Source organism: Aricia agestis, chromosome 8, assembly GCF_905147365.1.
Source record: "Aricia agestis chromosome 8, ilAriAges1.1, whole genome shotgun sequence".
Classification (NCBI taxonomy): Eukaryota; Metazoa; Arthropoda; class Insecta; order Lepidoptera; family Lycaenidae; genus Aricia; species Aricia agestis.
The window spans coordinates 17,791,940-17,813,212 of record NC_056413.1 but is presented as its reverse complement, the minus strand read 5'-3'; the positions used below and the strand labels follow the sequence as shown (position 1 = coordinate 17,813,212).

The following is a 21,273-nucleotide window of genomic DNA, read 5'->3' as shown; positions in this document are numbered from 1 at the left end:
TAGAGCATGGCTCTTGACGCGGAGGTTCCCACGTTGGAAACATGTTATTTCCAAGTTTGGTTAGGACAATGCAGGCTGATCACCTGATTGTCTGACAAGTAAGATGATCCATGCGTCGGATGGGCATGTAAAAAGTCGGTCCTGCGCCTGATCTTTCGCCAGCCGTGTCGGTCTTCCGTCTCCATATAAAGGAATAGGGAGTACTCTTGTGTACTGCGCACACACTTGGGCACTATTAACTAATTACTCCTGCGTACCTGGCCTGGTTTCAATGAAACCAGCTACCGTCACCGAAACCGGTGTGGGGGCATTATTATTATAAACAGGAGCTGTTTTTTAATAAGCCAGTCTAGAACTTGATAAACACGAAAAGTGGTCATGAAGAACCTTATTGTTACGTGCTAGGGTTCGAAGGATTTGAAGAGAAAGACCTGCTGACTCTCTTGAAGACTTTATTCACTAAGTCTAAGTCACACAAGCATACACTAGGTCACAGCACTTAGCACTAAGTCCAAACACTAATCACTAGGTCCAATCACTAAGCACTATCACTGTCCTAGGTCGTAGCCAAGTCGAAGGTTTCACTGGTTCACTCACTATTGATCGCTTGTTGTCACTCCGAAATCGCCTTGAGGATCGCTCGAACCGAACTGACTCCCGGGCCGTCTACCTGCGGCTTTTTATATGGCGAGACGAACTCCAGATAGTTCCCGATACACGTAAACAAGTAAACAAGTGTGGGAACTTTCTAGGAGGCTCGAGCATGTACCACAATAAACATAAACAGCTAAACACTTAAACACGTACACAAAATAAACGGGTAAACACGTAAACAAATGTTGGTTTTCTAGAAGGTTCGAGTATGTACTTGCGCACCTCATGCCATCTAGTATTGAGTAGGGGATTTATGTTGCTTGTGTTCCCTCGGTAAGTTTCGCTGGTTTGTCGCTAGATGGCACTACGTGTCCGTATACCATGTACCGTAACATTATTATTTATCACAATAAGTGTCAAATATACACAGTGGACAAATTGTTTGAGTTTGATCAAGATTCCAGGATTTTAAAAATCCGCTAGGTCGGTTTCTCAATGATAGTATTTTATACAATGTGTTAAAATCTTAACTTCTTTCAATGCACGGTTATGGCAATAAATGAAAATTTCGTGAAAATTAGAAGCATCTTTGCGATTTTTTTCTATCGAGAAAATTTTTTGATATTGTGTTTTTGCTCAGATAGAATTCTTGGAAATATAATGTAGTATCTAAGTTTAGAAAATAAAACAATTTGGGGCTTATTTTCAAGTATAAAAATGAATTATAGAATCGAAAATTTTAGGTTAGTCGCCCCCAGAAGAAAAAAAGTCAAAGTAACTTTTCATCGGAAAATGTACGGTTTCTGTAGGGTTTTTGTCGCTTACGAAGTCATCGAAAACACAACAATTCAGAAATCTTAAAATTTTTGATTATTTTTTTTCTCAGAGCAAACAAATCCCAAAAATATAAATTTTAAATAAAAAAGAAAAAAATGATAAAATATTGTAAAATACAACTTACTTGAACAAACTTGGCTTAAATAGTACCTACAGTGTACAAAGGAGAATGCAGGTTATAGTCACAAAAATAAATTATGTAGCGACATATTTTAACCGACTGGGTCAGAGCCGAGAGGGTTCGTTTTCGCTAAAAATGTACTTGTGATTCTGTTGAAGGAAGTCGTTACTGTGTACTCTGGGCCGCGGTTCGTGCCTGATAATAAAAATTTAGCGTTCAGCTGTTATTACGTATGGCAACACTCATTTACAATGAATATTTTAGCCTGCATTCTGTGCCGTCCTTCTCTGTTACACGGGAGAGAAAGAGATGGATGATTTCCGTAATTTAGCACAATTATTTTGCCAAAGTACAATACTTGTATCTGACTCATATTCGTTTGGATTAAGGTTTGCCAAAGCAAACCTTAATCACCAAAAGCATCAAAATGCTATAATTATCTATTTTAATAAAGAAGAGAGTTCATTGACAATTCAAAATACTTACTATTATTTTACGTCCGTGCTACCAGTACATTTATTATGATGTCAAAATGGCAGTTAGCATAGGGAACATTACGCAAAAGTCGGGACAGAGGACGCTACTAGCACACTTTTTTATGAAATAAGGGGATAAGCGAGCAAACGGGTCACCTGATGGAAAGCAACTTCTGTCGCCCATGGACACACGCAACATCAGAAGAGCTGCAGATGCGTTGCCGGCCTTTTAAGAGGGAATAGGATTACAGGTAAGGAAGGATAAATAACAGAGTATTGACAGAAACGTTATCAAACGTCGAACAAGCTTTTTGTTTACTGTCCACTGTCTGTGCTGGTACTGCCTCTAGCGTGAAAACATTGCAGAATAGATATCATTTTATATCTATGGACGCTTCATACCACGTCAGGCTGGCCCCGTGCTAAGCACTAGAAGGACTTGTGTTACGGGTACCAGACAATGGAAATATATTTAATACCATTATACTATACATATTTTTAAGATTTTTATTTTTTATTATAATATGATACACAATATATTTAATACACATCCATAACCCAGGAACTTAGAAAACTTTTTGTTCCGTCGGTGGGATTCGAACCCGCGACCCCGGGCTTGAGCTACCAACAGCTCACCAACTGAGCCACAGAGGTCTGCAAATCACTTGAGATATTGATAGATAACTGAAATCGTTTAGCATCTCCTCTTTATAGATCTTAACTGACTTTAGTTCTAGTTATTTGCCAATAAATCATCTCATGTTTCTCGGTTAGTCGTTTAGCTATAACTATAACTTTACCTATGATTAGATGACTAAATGTTTTCAAGGAACATCTCTTACTCATATTTTCGAGAAAATTTGCTCAAGTGATTTGAAAGATATATGAGTATCATGATTTACTCATCAGATTAGTTTATGATACCGTCATAATTATAATAATCTTAATCTTTTTAGATTAACTATAGTAAACTACCCATAAGCTATCACTTTTAAAAAGATAAAGGCAATTCACGGCAGGACTGCCGTGCAGTCCTGCCGTGAATGGACCCTTTTAGAGACATTTTAGAATTTAATATTTTCTATTAAACTTTTTTATTAAATGATTATAGTTGAGTAATAATAATAATAATTATTAAATGTCTCTGCAAGCGGTCGTTAGTTCTTACGATAAACACGCGCTGTTCTATTTTCAAAAAGTATATTTCTTAAGTTTGTATTATATCCAGAAACAGCTTAAATCTGGTATGCAGGCGCACACGTGAATATTGGAGGAGGTTGGCAGCCCTGGTGGCGCAGTCGTTAGGTTGGTTTATGTCGCGCACACGGCCGCAAGGTCCGCCAGCATTCCTGACTGGCGACTGGCGACTCAATGTGTAAGTAGGTAATAGGTATTCATCATCACTTCACGCTCAAGATGTTGCTATAATATGTGATATCCAATTCTCTAATAATGTTTTAATCTAATTAAAACGTCATGACTCTTGAGGCATTGCGATGCATTTTTAAATAATATACTAGAGATCGCCCAATGGTCGAAATTCGACCTTAGTTTCAATGACATTAGTACTACTACCTATATTTTGTAAAAAATATTGACTTTCTCATTTTTTTTCAACTCTCGTCTTGGGACTCAGCTGATCTCAGACTGGGCGTGCAAGCATTGTCTAATAGTATCTTAGATTCAATAAAAAAACTATTTCAACCATAAATAAAAGAGTAATGTTTTATTTATTAAAAAATGTGTCGCAGCCTGAAATTTTGGGGGGGGTCACTCACTAGTCACTACACTAATTTTTTTTTTTATCTGCGCCCTCGGACGGTTCTGGGTTGACAGCTGTCTAAGGTCGGACGCAGCGGTGGTTAGGGGATAGCTAGAAATTGTCTTTTATTATTTGGCAAGATTTTGAGATTTTTCAATTTGACCTTAGATTTTGGGAGGGGTCATGTCCCCTGTGACCGGACCGTGCCTATTTGATGCACTCCTTCACCTTATAAACTATAACTGTGCAAAATTTCATGCACCTACGTTTCCCCATTTTTCGTAAAAAGGGTTACAAGGTTTTTCGTTCGCGTATTTATATTATGATGATGATGATTATATTGGAAACAGGCAGCTACGCTGCGCAGGCAGGCTTCTTGTATAGTACTATCAGAGAAGTTTATTCCTATGCAAATCGGGGACCTAAGTAGTTTGGTTGCGTTACGTCAAACATAGCCAGATCACAATTAAAATTGAATTGACATATTCGACCAAATAACGTTGGTCTGTCAATTGCATAGGAATCAACTTCAATGATGGTACATTGAGTTCAAAGTTTAAAGTCTGCTCGTTTGTTACATCTTCTACTACTCAATCCACTAAAGTAACTTGAATTTTTTTGACAATAAACTCGAAGTCCTGAGGAAGGATATTATAGGAAAGTTTTTATTACGAGAAAGAATCAAGAATGTACGCTTACCGTGTGATAATGTAATTTGTAAAATCTGCCCACACAAACTAACAAAATCGTTATCCTTTCATTTTGACGAAGTCGGTTAAAAGAGGCCATGTAAGAAAATTACAGTTTATAACAGTTTAATGTTTCATCGGGTTAACTCTGTGTGCCACATACACAATTGTTTTCGGCGAAACAAACTCGGCAGACCGCAGCAGTTGCGAGCAGGTGACGAACTTTATACCTCCGAAATGGGTCACATCATTACATTATAATATAAACGTTGCTGTCTGTCTGTCTGTCTCATTCATTGGAGGAAATCAAAACTGTACACTATCATGAGCAAGAAATACCCCGCTTCCAATATTTATTACTGCTTCTTTCGATCCTGTCCGTACTGTACATACTCGTATTACAAAATCGAAAATCTGTCTGTTACCTCTACCAAACCGCTCAACCGATTTTACTGAAATTTGGCATGGAGATACTTTGAGCCCCCGGAAAGGACTTAGAGTGAGATACACCAGCTTACTTTAACTATAACTTTAACTTTAACCTTAACAAAATGTCAAATTCCTAGTAAAAGTCGATAATGGACGCCATATTTGACGATAACCTTTACCTTAACTATAACTACGCCTCTGGTGCAACCCACCCTTAGGGTATTTATTCATTTTTTATACATTCTTTATTTGCATATAAACAATTGATATTGTTATACAATTATATATTTAACAACAATTGTTTATAATTAATTAATAACAAAAACAGCACATTAAGATAAGGAATATTGCAAATACGTGGCCTTACTACCGCTTTCAGTGGTTTTTTCCAGGCAACCAAGGATGATACTTTTATCCCGGAAAAAAGTTTTCGCACGATAAATTAATTTTGGCGCTATCTAGTCAAAATATAAAGTGGTATTGTCATGAAATGTTAAACCACTACAAACACACTACAACACATACAAAGTATAGTTTGTGTTGTAGTGTTTGACGTATTTATAAGGCGCAGCGCAGACGACAGACTATCCGTGACGCATTTTTTAGTCCGGGGAAAAAAGAACCTATGCAATTATATGCAGTAACGCTTACGAATAATTCCATTCGAATTGTCATGTAACGTCAGCCTAATACCGCTCAAGGCCACCTAAATATTTCAAATGTATTGAAATGTGTACTTAACACATTTTTGACAAGACGTATTGTAGCAGCGGTTGGATCCAACGAGTAACAAAGCTGCAATATTTTTCCATGAAAATACTAAAATTTGGGTAAAGGTTTATTATTAGGTCTTATTATTGACATAATATTATGCAAAAATATTTTTTGACGGTTCTTGTGGGATTAACAAATTTCAATTAAATACAAACGTAGTCCAAGACAACTGTTAATTGGTCGCTGTTTAAGCACTCACGAACATGACTTCATTCATAAATCAATACGTAAGTATTTTTTTGTGGAACGATACGCAAATACTTAACAGCGTCCAATTATGTAAACTGAATACTACAAACGTTATTAGTAAGTCGAGGGCAACGCACTGACAACTCTATTCCAATGCGTAAATTCTGATACAGTTCGGGGACTTATATTATGATACTCCATTTAAATTTATTCTGATTCTGATCTTATTGTAAGCAAAAATATATTGACCAAATCATGGTTTTTGATATTTATTTGTATGTGTTAAATACTAAATTAAAATTTTATATGTATGTTAGTCATTGAGGTATATATTGTATGGGCCTACTTACTACGTAGCCTGATATAAATAAGCAAATTAACAAATAAATAAAATACATATATACGTATTAAATATATATGGAATATAATTAAAACCGGAATAATCGATTTAAACTTACGTCTTTACCCCGTTAAGAGGTAATATAATATTAATTATTATGGATAGAAAGACCGACAGACACACTATCGCATTTACATTTATAGATTAAAATAAACATGTGTTTCATGTTCATCGTATATTATTTGGCTCTTGACTCGGAGGTCGTGGGTTCGAATCCCGCGTTAGAAACATGTTATTTCCAAGTTTGGTTAGGACAATGCAGGCTGATCACCAGATTGTCTGACAAGTAAGATGATCCATGCGTCGGATGGGCGTGTAAAAAGTCGGTGCCGCGCCTGACCTCTCTCCAGTCGTGTCGGTCTTCCGTCCCACTGAGTTATGAGAGTAAAAAGAATAGAGAGTGCTCTTGTGTACTGCGCACACACTTGGGTACTATAAAATTACTCCTGCGAAACTGGCCTGGTTTCAATGAGAACGGCCACCGTCACCGAAACCGGTGTGGGAGTTATTATTATATATTATTTTCCTGCAATGCACTCTATATTTTGAAAACTGTCTATCGTTTCAGAAATATGAGTTATTTTTATCTGTTCTCATACGATCGGCTATCCATTGTCATGTCACTCATACTGCCGAGATGCCGGTATTGCAATAATATAAGGCATCTTACGATCGTATTGTTAGCCTTAAAAGAACTTTGACTGTCATATTGAATGAACGTGTTTCTAAATTCAAAATTCAAATTATAAAATAAATTAAAAAAAAAAACAAAACTTTTGGCAGAAGCCTCACTTCTCCCAAAAGTTTTTTTTTTCAACTAGAAAAAAAAATTGCCCTTTGTTTATTTTATTTTCATAAACAAAGGGCAAATTTTAACAAAGGGCAAAACCAGAATACCATCTTAAAAAATTATCGTCGCTTATTGACTTTTCCGCAATAGCGGAGAAGTCGAAAGTGCATAATATCGCAGTCTTCTGTGGAAGAATATAATATTATACCTACTGGCTACTCTGTATCACAAGTTTTCCCTTGAGGATTCCGAGCATGTGTTGGAACATTTTGAAAAAATAGATACTATAGACAAAATAAATAATAAAATATATAAATAGTATATTTATTATGGTATAAATACAAGCCACGTATTTTACTAAATATTTCAAACCTCACCAAATATCTAAAAGGGCGCGCTTTTCATTGGTCGTAACTCAGTTAATAAAATTTAAACAAAACTCGACTCGCCTATAAAATACACCACTTCTTTCACAAGGGTTGGGTAATATCTGCCTTCAACGTACAATTTTGAAATACGGCCTGAGGGGTATGAGAGGGGGGGGGGGGGACGCTTTTCAACCTGATTTATTACTTATGCTAAGAAATTGCTTGCATTAAAATATTCCGAAACTATCTCGCGATGGCTCGAATTTAATAACATTAGGGTTTTAAATCTGCATCTGTATCTATGTACTAAATGGAATTGATAGGCACTTGGTGGACCTACGTTGTTTGGTCGGGCTATGTCAATTCAATATTATTAGTCGTGAGCTGGGTGATATAATCTGACCAAATTACGTAGGTCCGCCATTTACCTGTAAATTAATTTCTCTGTGTATTTAATGGTCTATGGATGTCGCAATAATTTAGCGAATTTAAAATAAAAAAGTGGATCCCTTTTTGCCTTGATAAAATAAACCTCATGAGCTTTGTCTTATTTCGAGATACCTAATTATATTTGTACAAATAGATACCTACGTTCTAAAATCAAACCAGTAATTTCGAAGCCTATTTCATACAAACAAATCTTTTCTCTTTATAATATAAGTGTGTGTGTGTCCGATGTTAAGGCCAAACGACAAGTAGAAGGCCGACTTGCCTTGATGGATCAAACTTCTGAACTATGAAAGTTTCATAATACTGTCGTTCATTCATTCATTCATTCAAAGAACTGCGGAAAATAAACTAATCTGCCTTTTCTTGTGATCTCATCGCCACATTAATCTAATAGAAATATATCATTCAGTTGAAATAATCATAATAAAATATATGAAATACATTAAAAGTCTTCATAATAGTCATAAAGGTATAATTAATACAGTTTACAAACGAATAAATCAACCGCACGATCATTTATATTTAAATTAAGATAATAGCAGTAAATTATCGAAATCTCCTTTAATAAGAGTAACATAATGGATCATATTTTTACAACTGTTGTTTCAGTATACAAAAGGATGTCAGTTACCTCATAATTTTAAAATTGATGATAGGTTCCGTGGATCAAGAGAAATGTTATTTGAGCAAACAAAACTAAATCTACACATACATAAAGACGAAGAATCTTTTTAGTTTTTGAAGTTATACGGGGTAATTCCTAGATCTATTGAACCGATTTTAAAAATTCTTTCACTGATAGAAAGCCACGAGTGTTATAGGCTTTAAAATATTTAAAAAATTGGAATTATGTTCTAATCATAAAGTTAATATACCTAGCGGAATAGAGAAACAAAGGCCTGAGCAAGAGAGACGTCACTATCAGTAACATATTTAGGGACGTGGGAGAGTCATGCTTCGGCACAAATGGGCCGGCTCGACCGGAGAAATACCACGTCCTCACAGAAAACCGGCGTGAAACAGCGCTTGCGCTGTGTTTCGCCCAGTGAGTGAGTTTACCGGAGGCCCAATCCCTTCCCTTCCCTCCCTTATTCGGTTCCCTTTCAATCCCTACCTTCCCCAATTACCCTATTCCCTCTTAATAGGCCGGCAACGCACCTGCAGCTCTTCTGATGCTGCGAGTGTCCATGGGCGACGGAAGTTGCTTTCCATCAGGTGACCCGTTTGCTCGTTTGCCCCCTTATTGCATAAAAAATAAATAAAAAAAAACATGCGTGGTAAAAAAAGACGTGTGATACATGACAGCAGCACTCTTTTTTTGACGTCCATTCACCTGCCGCACGTTGACAATTTCTCATGTAATTCATGTTCAATCATGCTTGTGTAAGTGTATACGTAATTACGTACTTACACATATTTTTCACACAGATGAAAACCAATTTCGGTTTCGTTTGACAGAGACAGCTCGAGATTGTTGCTCCATTCCGCTAAATATATTAACTTTATGGTTCTAATACTATTTTACGCGAACAAAGCCACAGCAAAAGCTAGTATAAAATAACAATTTATTTGAGATAATAACTAGTCTCATAATGGACGATTTAGATTAAAACTATTCCATGCAGTGAAGAAAGGGAAATATATAAATTATCAAAATCGATCGGAAGTTTTTTACGAGTGTTATCTGTGTAAACAGTAAATAAGCGGCCTGTCAAAATTATTCACAGAGTATTAACGTGTTCATTATGCTTGGAGTAGTTCCAATGTTGTAAATAATATCTTGTACTCGATTAAAAACGAGCCCGAGTCACCGACAGGACACGGATTCCGTACAATATATTACGCGCTAAATTAATGTTCAATTCGATAGTCTTAATGCATGTATATAATGTAATGTAATAGCATGGGCGTACCCAGGTTCTGGGCCAGGGGGGGGGCAAATTACCCAGGTTCTGGGCCAGGGGGGGGCAAATCAGATTTTTTATAAGCTAGGGGGCAGCTGCCCCCCCCCTGCCCCCCCCCCCCTGCCCCCCCCCCCCCCCCCCCCCTGCCACCCCCCCTCGGTACGCCCATGGTCTTAAGACTTTGTATTTTACAATAGTATCATTGTTAGTATTATGGTGACAAAACTAGACACCTAATTAATTTATAAACAATGTCATAATAAGACTTTGCCACTTTGCCACTACCGTACTCAAAATAAAAAGAGAGCAGTTTTTAGGAAGTTGCAGGCAATGTTTTTTACATGATGTACTCGTACGAGTAAATGTCGAACATTAAAGGCGGTATTTTAAAACGCGGCTTTTGCTTTTTTTTCTTGTCAGTAATATTGCAAGTTCAGACAGTGGATTCCTAATATTATGTTACTCGTAAAAACAGTGAATTTATGTTTATTTATTGTATAAATATGTATCAACTCGTCAGCTACATATTACTATTAATGACCGCGATGATTGCTTTGAGCGGGTTAATGTTAATCCCATGTTTTTGGAATTACTCGTTTATGAATAAATTAATGTGTGCAGGAGTGACGTCATCACCGAGGAACTATTTTAGTCCGCCCAAATCTCGTCGGAGCACTGGTCCGAATAGCGTCGTCTCTAACTACCGAGGTCCGACCGCCTGCAGACAATAGCTACAGTAGCTCCCCATTACTACCAGCTCCCCTTCTATAAAAATAAACTTTTAAATGTAATCTTCATCTACTCCGAAATCTCGAAATAGGCGAGGAGCTCCGACCGGTCGGTCGCTAGAAACGTTTACGGCGAAAAGTGAGTAGCGAGTACATTTCAACAGCAGGCCGATAACTTCAAATATTATGATGTCGGCGGCGCGGGCTGCACGCGCGTGCCGTACTCCAACTTAACTTTATAAATAGACTGCACATCGGCAGTGTATGTATTTAACGTAAGGAGCTTTTTCAGCTCGGCCGGCCAGTCGACGCGAACGTCTCGGCGCGCCGCTCGCGCCCGCCGCCGCCGCCGCCGACTCCCGCCAAAACTCGCCGCGAGGGCGAACGTTAAAAAGTTTCTCCTATTCCGCTTTCGGCCGGAGCCGGGGCGGCCGGGTCCGGAGCCGGACTGACCGCCGTGGTCGTCGCGCGTCGACCGCGCCGCGGAGCCGCGTTTCAAAAATAAAACGTCGTCGATTCGAAACCGGAGCACCTCGAAGGTTAATGACAAAATAAAAAACGTGCACCGACCGATGTGTCCGAGCGGCCGGGCCGGAGTCCCCGCCTGAGTGCGTCCCCACGTGAGTTTAAGGCCGCCGAGGACATGTTTTCTTAGGAAACTTTTTTACATTCAATTTATCAGTCATAAAAAGGATCAGGAGCATTTCATGCGGTTTTTATTGGGGGGATCGTCCTCGGGAAGTGTTGGTCGTCCGGGAGGTAGGAGCCCGCCGTCTGCTCGGCCGGTGGAGTACAGGGATTACGAAACGGTAACTTGGTAGTCGATCGCCGGGCGTTTGGACAGTGTTGACCCATATCGCCGGGGAAACGGCGTGCGAAATACATTAAACGCTCATGGTAAACATTGTTCTTTCAAACACCACAACTCCAGGTAAAAGATTTGTCAGCCATATTAATTTTAGGCCGCGGCCGAGCGGAACCGTTTTGAAATCCGACGGTTGCGGGCTGGAATCTGAAGTTTTCTATGAAATATGTCGTCGAGTTGTGTAGGGACGTGTTCGAGCGATAATAAATTATACAATTTAGCTGGAAGCTAAATTACGGCGATATATATGGCAGGTCAACCGCCTGAATGATGTCATGAATCATGATCAAAATAAATGACATAGTTATAAAGCTATGAAAAACTTTTATAGCTTTCCGTAATCCACGATTGTAGCTAAATTCTGAATGTTTGGCAAATGGTCGAATTCATACTAAATCCTGTTTATCTGACTTTTGATACAGATTGTCACGATTTTAAAACAGTTAAACTATAGATTGTACCATTAGCAAAAATTAAAAACTAATAGTATTTTATAGAACTGTTCAGTTTGAATGTTTCGTTATGATATGAGCATAAACTGTAGAACTTACAATAAGAATGTCGAACACATAGTTCGTTGTAACTTGTAATAATTTTGCAGTCAAACAAATCACACCTTATTGTTAATTAAAAAAGATCTAACTACATAATCCTTGTCTATTTTCCAAAGATTCTAACCTAATTAACTTGATTATCTTTATCACCCTCCTTATTTAATATTTACATAATATAAGTTTCTATCTATCATACTTTTTTTTTTTGATTTTTTATTTTATTTAAAATTATACACTGGCATTCTAATCACGGAAATTAATATGTTTAACACGCCTGCTTGGCAACATACAATTTTATATTTGTAAATAGAGTTCAAACATGTTTATGGTAACCTAAAAACTGAAAGTAAAATATCTTTCAATCTATGTTTATGTAAAACTATAAAACAATAATATTGAACTCTTGATACAGTCTTCTAAGATAATGTTTATCTTATTAATTTTCTTATATTTTAATTAAAATCTGTGTTAGTTTGTAACTATAGACAATGTTGATATTGTCTATAGTTAAAAACTAACTCTTTTGTGCATATTTTTAATTTAAATTGAATGAACGGTTATAGATATTAATATGGTAATGGCCATAAATATTAATTATATAGCAGGCTCTATCTTCGACTCAAATTTTTCATATCTCCTATATTATTCCCTGTAGAACAATCTATGTACTGTATAATATAATATTTAATATTATGCCTACTCTTTTCATGGTCCTAATAATGTGGTCACAAATTAATAATTTTAAAAATATAACTTTATTTTATCTTTGGGAATTATTTTCATACTATAAATGTACTTCAAAGCTATTCCCGAGCCATTAAAAAACGCGAGCAGACGCATTCGGCACTCTAATGGAATGATTACACAAAATGTTCTTGTGTAAACCGACATTTTTGATCGTTTTAATACACCTGACAACTTAAAAAAATGTTTTGATTATTTTACTGAGAAATACAATAAATGATTTGTGTTTTCGGTTTGTAGCAATTCATATTAAAACCAAAAGTTTATGGTTCTGATGTTACTTAACTTTATTTATTTACAGTCAATACTAATTATTATAAGAATAAAATAAATAAACATATTTTGCTTCTTAATAACGAATACGAGTAAGTATTCAAACAGAAATGCTTGAAAAATATATTACATTTATTATAAGGGGGAAAATTTGTGTGTAAGTTTGTTACTTCTTCACCCAAAATAAACGGATTTCAATCAATTTTGAATTAGTCGTAGTTTGGCTTCTGGATATACACGGCTACTTTTTTGTTTTATAAAGGTACAGTGTTCCTGTGGGATACTGGGATAAACTGGGATTTGCCCGCGCTGTGGCGCATATAAAACTAGTAGCTAGTATCTAACACTCACTGCCGTACTCAGGGGGGCTAAAATGGTCGCATTTTGCAATTCCTCTAAAATCAATTCAGAAACTGAATCGTCAAAACAGTCAAACTGACGAATGTCAAATTAGTACGAACTAGACATGAATTGCAAGCAGAGTGACCATTTTGTGATTTAAAAAAAAATCATATTATGATTCCTAATATGATTCTCCAAAGCGACCATTTTAGCCCCCCCTGAGGGGAATATTAATTACTTCACTGTATTTAAATGAAGATTTTAATACAAGCCCCGTGCATTATTTGTCAAACTCTTCATTAAGTTGAAGTTTAATCATCATTAAATGTCATTGAGTGCGACCGAAAGTCGTACTAAACTATCTTATTATAATCCTCAAATAAGTAGAGTCTTCCTAAGTATATGAACAATTCTCAAATTAAAATAAATATTTAAAATAATGTTAAAACATGTATCAATTAGCAATATCTGGCATACAGTTGCTGAAATTGAATATTTATTTGCACGTTTTAATGAAAAATAAAGAAAGTTTGTAGAAGTTTGCCGCTTAGTAAACAACTGCGTTCACCAGAGAGCCAAGTTTGTTGACTCCGAAGTCCGACCTCATCATCAATACCACACCACCAACTGTCAAAGGCGGTAGTTCAAAATCTAAAGGAAAACAAATTGAGCAGTGCCAATGACATGTTTGTCAATGGCTCCATTTTTTTAAGTAAAATTTTATGAACTTGATTAAATTGATCAATCCAACGATCAAGCATGAACCTAGTTACACTGCTATTAAAATATATAAAAGTTTTTGAGAAAACATATTGTATATTATATTATTATGTTTACTCACATCAAATTGTTTAAGTTGACTGTAAAAACAAAACTTACACCTAGTATCGATTTTATCAAAATCTGTTTTCTAGTTATTGCTTATAACTAGAAAACAGATTTTGATAAAATCGATACTAGGTGTAAGTTTTGTTTTTACAGTCAACTTAAACAATTTGATGGGAAATAGTATTAGTAATAGTCTGTTATCGACAAGCTTTGCTTGGAGGTCAACAATCTATATCCTAAAATTTTACTAGCCTTCCATAGAAGTAATAAAGTTCATTTGGTTTTTATTGGGTTTTTACGAATGTCTTGCACAGAAATACTTGTTTTATAGTATGTTCGGTCCTTTATTTTATTTTGTTAGGCTGAATAGAAAACTTGACTTGCTAATTAAAAATAACCTTATAAGCGACAAGAAGTTGCCCGGATTTTGATCCTGTTTTATCCGAGTATGGTCGTGTAATGGATGCCTTGATTTTGTCAGTCTATATATGTATGTATTTGCCCTCGTAGCAGCTAAACTACTGGTCCGAGTTTAACAATTAATGAGGTGTCAATAGATTTGCAATGACGGTACGGGTGACATAGGCTTTATTTTATTTTTTCTAACTTTTGTATTTTTTATGCAATTTGGATTTATTTTTTTAAACTGATATTTTTTAATCTTGTGTGGTATGATACGTATAAACAATAGATTTTTCTAACGCTTGTTCCAACGTTAATTTGTTTTACATAATATTATGGTTTTATAATCCATATTTCCATTATCCATACTAATATTATAAATGCGAAAGTGTGTCTGTCTGTCTATCTGTTACCTCTTCATACCCAAGCCGCTGAACCTAATTTGCTTTGGAATGGAGATACTTTTGATCCCGGGAAAGGACATAGGATACTTTTTACCCAAAAAAAATGGACAGTTTTGGCGTAACGGAGTTGCAGGCGCGCGTCGTCTCAGAAATAAGTAATAATTGATAAACAAATAATAAGTGGTAGTGTTTGTACAGTACTAGATGTAGGGCGACAGAAATACGTGTCTATATGCGTCGCTCTCTCCTCGTTTTGTCTCGATTATTCCTGTCCTTGCTCTGACACATCTAGCTCAATGAAAATATAGCATTTCTCTCTACCTAAAATTAAGAGCTACTTAAAGTAAGGACATTATCTGCAATGACAAGGATATAAAAAAATGTTTCGTAAACTTCGCGCAGCTTATAGAACTAACAACGGTCTTCGTTTGATCATTTTGCGTAATAAAAATTACTCCATGTCCTTTCTTGAAACTCTCAAGTCTCCCATAAAATTCATACATTTTTAACCAAACTCATCATTTAATTAAGTTATCATTAGTGCCTCTGTGTGTGGTCCTAGACATATTTTTAAAGAATTTCTGATAAAAAAGACTTTAATGAAAGTGGTGAACAGTGATGATAATTTTCAGTGAAAAATTAAACATGCACATCCCTGTTGATTAAGGCGGGAAAATATTGTCGCATTGCCGGCTTTAAATATTCGACACATTGCATTCTCCTGAAAAAATTAAATTAAACTTTGTGTTAATGTTAATTGATTTTCTTTGTAAAAGTTTTCATTAATATACCCATTGTAAATATTTATCTTAACCCCTTTTGTTTTAAAAAAAAAAATAACTTTTTTTTCATTTTGATAGATAATGGAACTTTTTGCCAGCGCCCACTTTTCGATGTTCGCGCCTAGTTCCGACCGTTTTAATTCCAAATACAAAACCAATCACGACGTATTGCAAAAAAGTGTGTCGCCTTTATACGAACATTTAAATAAACTACCCGTCCATCACTATTCATAGCCGAAAATGTAAAAAAAAAACTTCACAAAGCCTCCGCAGATATAAATAGACAAAAACATTACTGCATTTTCAGCTCGGAGTAAAAACTAGGCAATTAAATCGAGCGAAATTTATTCACTTGCGGTTTTAGACGTATTAAGTATTTATTGTATGCCGACATTGAGTGGATTTTGAGGGGAAAACAAGGATTTTAAATTGTAAAAGGCAGCGCGGATTGCATAACGCGCTATCTCTAGGGCTTCGCGTTTAGTTTTTTGAATTTAAATTAGGAATTAAATTTTTTTCACGTTAGGTTTATTGATTTACAATCAAAGTGAGCATATTTTATACGAGATAAATGCCCGGGTGCTGAAATTCGTTTATCTCTCGAAAACCGTACATTTTTCCGCACCAAATATTCCCTATGTCTTTTTCGTTCTTCAAAGTACATATTTCTTTAAAGTTTGACAGACAAACACCTTTTCGCATATTTTACCTATAAAAAACTTGAGAGGTGTCAAAGGACACCCGGATGGAACGAAGTTATAAAATAATCAAATTTCCGGCCATAGAGGAATGGTAGAATTTTAAATTTCCCGCCAGTTGACATCATCGTCACATCAACGCCCTCTGCCCCTGCTTCGCAGGTACTAAAATAAGTGTAAGTACTTTTTCGTCTAGACTTATTTCGCAACGCGCAATAAGGAACTTCTTTCCAATATTAGGGTATTCGGCAGGCGTCTGTCGTATGTATGATATCCTAGGCTTTATAAACGGGTGATTTCGTTCTATTTTGTCTGTTTAACATTTGATATGATCGCGACTGCCGGGTTTTTTAGTCTGTATATATACCTATATGTATACAAACAATGCACCGAGTCTTCGTAACAGAAATAGTTGTGTAATGGTCCGGATAAATCACAGCCACCATAATGATGTAATCGCCTACCTAGCGGATCACGATTAAAACGCTATCAAATTTAAAATTGGAACATCACGGTTACTCCATTTTCAAATTTTTGAGCGACAGGAAATACCAGGTTCTTTTTTTAATAATATAATATGCTTATGCATTACATATTAGAGAGAGACATGAAAAACAATGGCATTTTAAAATTTTTGGAAATTTATAGTCTAGCATAAAAGTGAAGGAATTAAAAAGTGGCAACATCGTAGTGTCATCCCTTTTTTCTTAGATTGATTTGAAAGGGATGACACTACAATGTTGCCACTTTTTAATTCCTTCACTTTTATGCTAGACTATAAGTAGAATATCAGACTACTACCAAATTAGGTTCCGTAATTTAGCTTAGATGGAGTTTGATTGTCAAAAAATTAAACGATATTTAAATTATTAAGGAAAAGTCATAGGCTGTCTGTTTATGAGAAGTATTACACTAGAAACAAACTAGAAATATAAATTTAAAAGTCTTTTACCTATAAAAGCTCTCAAGCTAACGCTAAGCCAATATCGATGAAATTCGGTCTAGTGATACTTTGAGTCCAGGGAAAAAGATAGAGCATGGTTTGCGTCAAAATGTGTGGTTCCCATGTGATAAATTAAAATAATTGTCATACTACACGGTTGATCTGATCCCGCCGGCACAGACTCAACAAACTTGAATGAATCACGGCGACTAATTTGAAATTCGAAACGAAAGCCGCAGTGTAATGATTCACAAACGTTTTTAGCCGTAACTACTAGCTTTCGCAGCTCCGCGCAGTAATAGAATATCGGGAACTATACATTTTGCCATCAAACTAATGGGATTCCCCTGGTCGACTCTATCTTTCTTACTAACAAAAGTACGCAGCGTATTAACTAAATATTCAAAGTCAGACAATCATATGAATTGTCAATACCCTTAAAAACAAAAAGACTTTGTATAGTAATAATAATTATTCGCTGTGTAAACAGTAATTTACTGTGGCTTAACCATATTTTGACGTGGGAGAGCCATGCTTCAGCTCGAATGGGCCGGCTCGACCGGAGAAATACCACGGGGTCACAGAAAGCCAGCGTGAAACAGCGCTTGCGCTGTGTTTCGCCGAGTGAGTGAGTTTACCGGAGGCCCAATCCCCTACGCTTTTCCCTTCCCTACCCTCTACTATATCCTTCTCTACCATCCCCTAATCCCTTTCCTGCCCTCCCCTATTACCCTATTCCTTCTTAAAAGGCCGGCAACGCACCTGCAGCTCTTCTGATGCTGCGAGTGTCCATGGGCGACGGAAGTTGCTTTGACCCGCTTGCTCATTTGCCCCCTTTATTTCATAAAAAAATAAATTGTGTGCATAATACTTTCTCACTCTAATGTGCTCTAACTCTCTCTCAATGCGAACGTAGGTACTTAGATATTATGTTATTGTAAAGCAATGTTCCTATAGGCATTTCACTCGACTGTAAAGCTGATGATGACACAGATACAACGGCTTTTAGGGCTTATTCTTTGATTTTTATCTCGGTACTGGACATATGCCGAAACGCCGCCGATCCGCCCGCCGAATTGCAATTATGGCATTCGCCCAAAGTCCGGCAATTAGTGATAATGGGCAAACGGCCGCTAAATCATAACATTATGCCGGAAAATATTTCACGATTCGAGCCGGATTACAATACGATCGATCCGATTAGCGCCGATTCGATTGTTAGGGCGCGTACACACGACGTACAACTCGGTCAGAACGTATGTAGAGAATATACGAAGACACTTTACGTATGGTCTGCTTTATTTTGGTGCTTGGTAGCCACGATCTACCTCACGTGTCACACAGCATGCAATAATAGAATATGCTTACCTAACCTTATCAACCGCGTTCTGAGTGGTCAGAATTCGGGAAATAATTTGCCGTTTTTTTCGATGTACACTAAATAACTAAAAGTGTGTAGTTTGATAAGCTATTGGACTACAGTGGTCAAAATATGAAAATGAAGCTACGTTAATGTTTAGATGTAACTGTGTGAGGTAGGTCTTGAATACTAAATACCAAAACAGGAATTACTATACTAGTCTACACACATCTATCTAGAATATTAATCTAAGAACAAAAAGTATTTTAAAATAATATTCTAAATCAGTTAAAAAATATGGAAATAATGCGATATCAAGCGGTGAATAATACAGCGGAAGTTCGACATTACAAGTAACGGCGCATCCCCATGGCGTCGTAGCGGACGGAACGGGATTGAATAAACAATGAACGCCATTCAATCCGCGAATATGCACTCGCCTTATTTCACTTATTTAGTCTATTGATTTTTTTCACATACGTCGATTTTTTACAATATGTATATTTTTTATCATTAATCCGTACAGAGTTTTTTATTTCACAAAGCTCATATTGTAGCCAGCTCTATATGGTAAGCAGAATTATAGAACAGCATACTTGGAATTACTAAATAATAAATTCTAGGAGAAGTAAAGGTGTGTTGTGTGCTTTAACGGAATTTTGATCTATCTATCCATTATTGACAGTTCAACTGTCATTTATGTTGCACAATTGTGCTGAAAAATTGAAAAGTGCTTATTAGTGTATGTACCATCAGAGAAATTGATTCCTAGGCTGATGTATTCTTAGTTTGGTTGCGTTACGTCAAACCCATGCGACAGATCACAATTAACATTGAATTGACATGATTCGACCAAAATTTGGTCGAACGTCATTAAATGACGTTGGTCTATCAACTGCCTAGGAATCAATTTCCTCGATGGTACAATGTACAGTGTACACTGCTGAGAGCAGCATAATATTTGTTAATTAATCATACCTAAATTGTAGAAGTTCATTGCTAAGTCTACACGAATTAAATTAATATAAAAATAATAAATTACCTTGCAACGGAATTCGGTGATATCTAAAATGAGCACATAATTGGATCGTTTTGAAGTTCACGACGGTAACATTATCGGCGGCAATAGGTCAAATATTTTATGATAATTCCGGCCCTCGACCGCCATTTGCATACGGCCAATGAAGCATTTTTAGCGGCAGATAAGCGCTAAATTAAGTGGCGTAGTTCACCCGCCATAGTTTCGCCGCTAGGGAGGGCGCGTCATGTCGATAGCCTGACGACTGACGAGTATCGATATCGACTGACAGTTCATCTTGTATAAAGATTCTTGTTTAGTTTGTTACCAAAGTCCACTAACATAGATCTGGATTGTGTTGAATTTCTGTGCAGATCATGAAGGAATCGTCCAACAATATAGAAATATATTTTGCATACCCGAAATCAAGGATCGAACAAGGCAGGTTTGGAAGTTGGAGGTTCTGAAAGCGTATGTCATTTTCAATGTTTGAAATGGCAACTCCTTGCTCGGTCAAAAGATTCTTCGAGGCTCTACCACATTCCCCCAACTATTAAACGTTAAAATGTCGACACTGCACCGATAGCAATGATTTAGTATCCGCCCGTTTAATTTTTCATTGCTTTATATCTTTACAATTTTGTATAGTTTCAGTTAGCTCTATTGAAGCGTGATGGAAGATATAATACGATAAATTGGGAATTGATTTTGTTATACAATATTACATCCATTAACTTAGTCCAGTAAAACAGTCAGCATTTTTTCCAGTAGCTTCACACTGACACAATGTTTGCTTAGTAACAACCTATTTTATTTTATTTAAACCTAGATACTGAACTAATCATTTTCTGTACACTCATTTACAATAATTCAAATTAGCACTCAAACGTGTTCTTATTAAGTTTGGTTTGAATAGTTACATTATTGTCCGCCAAGATTAAAAATATGATTCGTTCTTGACCCAATGAATGAATTAATGCTTGTTGGAGCATATTAAAAAAAAGTTTTGCAACTAGCATATACCCTAGCCTCTTATTAATCATGTCAGTAATCTGTTCCACCAACTTGTTATATAATACTAATTATTTTTAAATCTAGTTCGTTTCAAAAAGTATCGACAACGGTCGTTAATAATGTGTCATCCGTGACCCATCCCTAGTTACGACGTCTTTTGGCGCGGCGAGCGGATGATTTATATTGTCCTGACTCCGGCTGCAGAACAGGAGTAAGCGATTCCACACTTGGCGGTTGTCCATAAGGAGGTGTACATTACGACGTGATCGAATAAAAATATCGATAACGACGCGGCACATCCTTCATCGATCGCCGACAAATTTACTTAAAAGTTAATTTCTTGGGGATTTTGCGTGGCTATAAATTAATGTACAAACAAATTTTATGTACAAACTTAAAATGTCACAAATGCTGTTCTGTTTTTTTATGAAATAAGGGGGCAAACAAGCAAACGGCTCACCTGATGGAAAGCAACTTCCGTCGCCCATGGACACACGCAACATCAGAAGAGATGCAGGTGCGTTGCCGGCCTTAG

General features: G+C 36.4%; 2 protein-coding genes across 5 annotated transcripts in view; both read left to right on the top strand.

The window, feature by feature from the left end:
- Positions 1-10,128, top strand: part of LOC121729588 (innexin shaking-B-like) — an 83,296-nt gene extending 73,168 nt beyond the window's left edge. The window contains exon 5 of the mRNA XM_042118146.1: positions 10,111-10,128. Coding sequence (XP_041974080.1) covers positions 10,111-10,128 — 18 coding nt within the window. The remainder of the gene's footprint in view (positions 1-10,110) is intronic.
- Positions 10,129-10,813: 685 nt separating this feature from the next.
- LOC121729368 (innexin shaking-B) overlaps positions 10,814-21,273 on the top strand; it is a 73,375-nt gene continuing 62,915 nt past the window's right edge. For 2 of the 4 annotated variants that reach the window (XM_042117852.1, XM_042117851.1), the window contains exon 1: positions 10,814-11,050. The gene's annotated coding sequence lies outside the window, so the exon portion shown is untranslated. Of the gene's footprint in view, positions 11,132-21,273 lie in introns of all 4 variants that reach the window. The other 2 variants (XM_042117850.1, XM_042117847.1) reach the window with 1 other exon arrangement.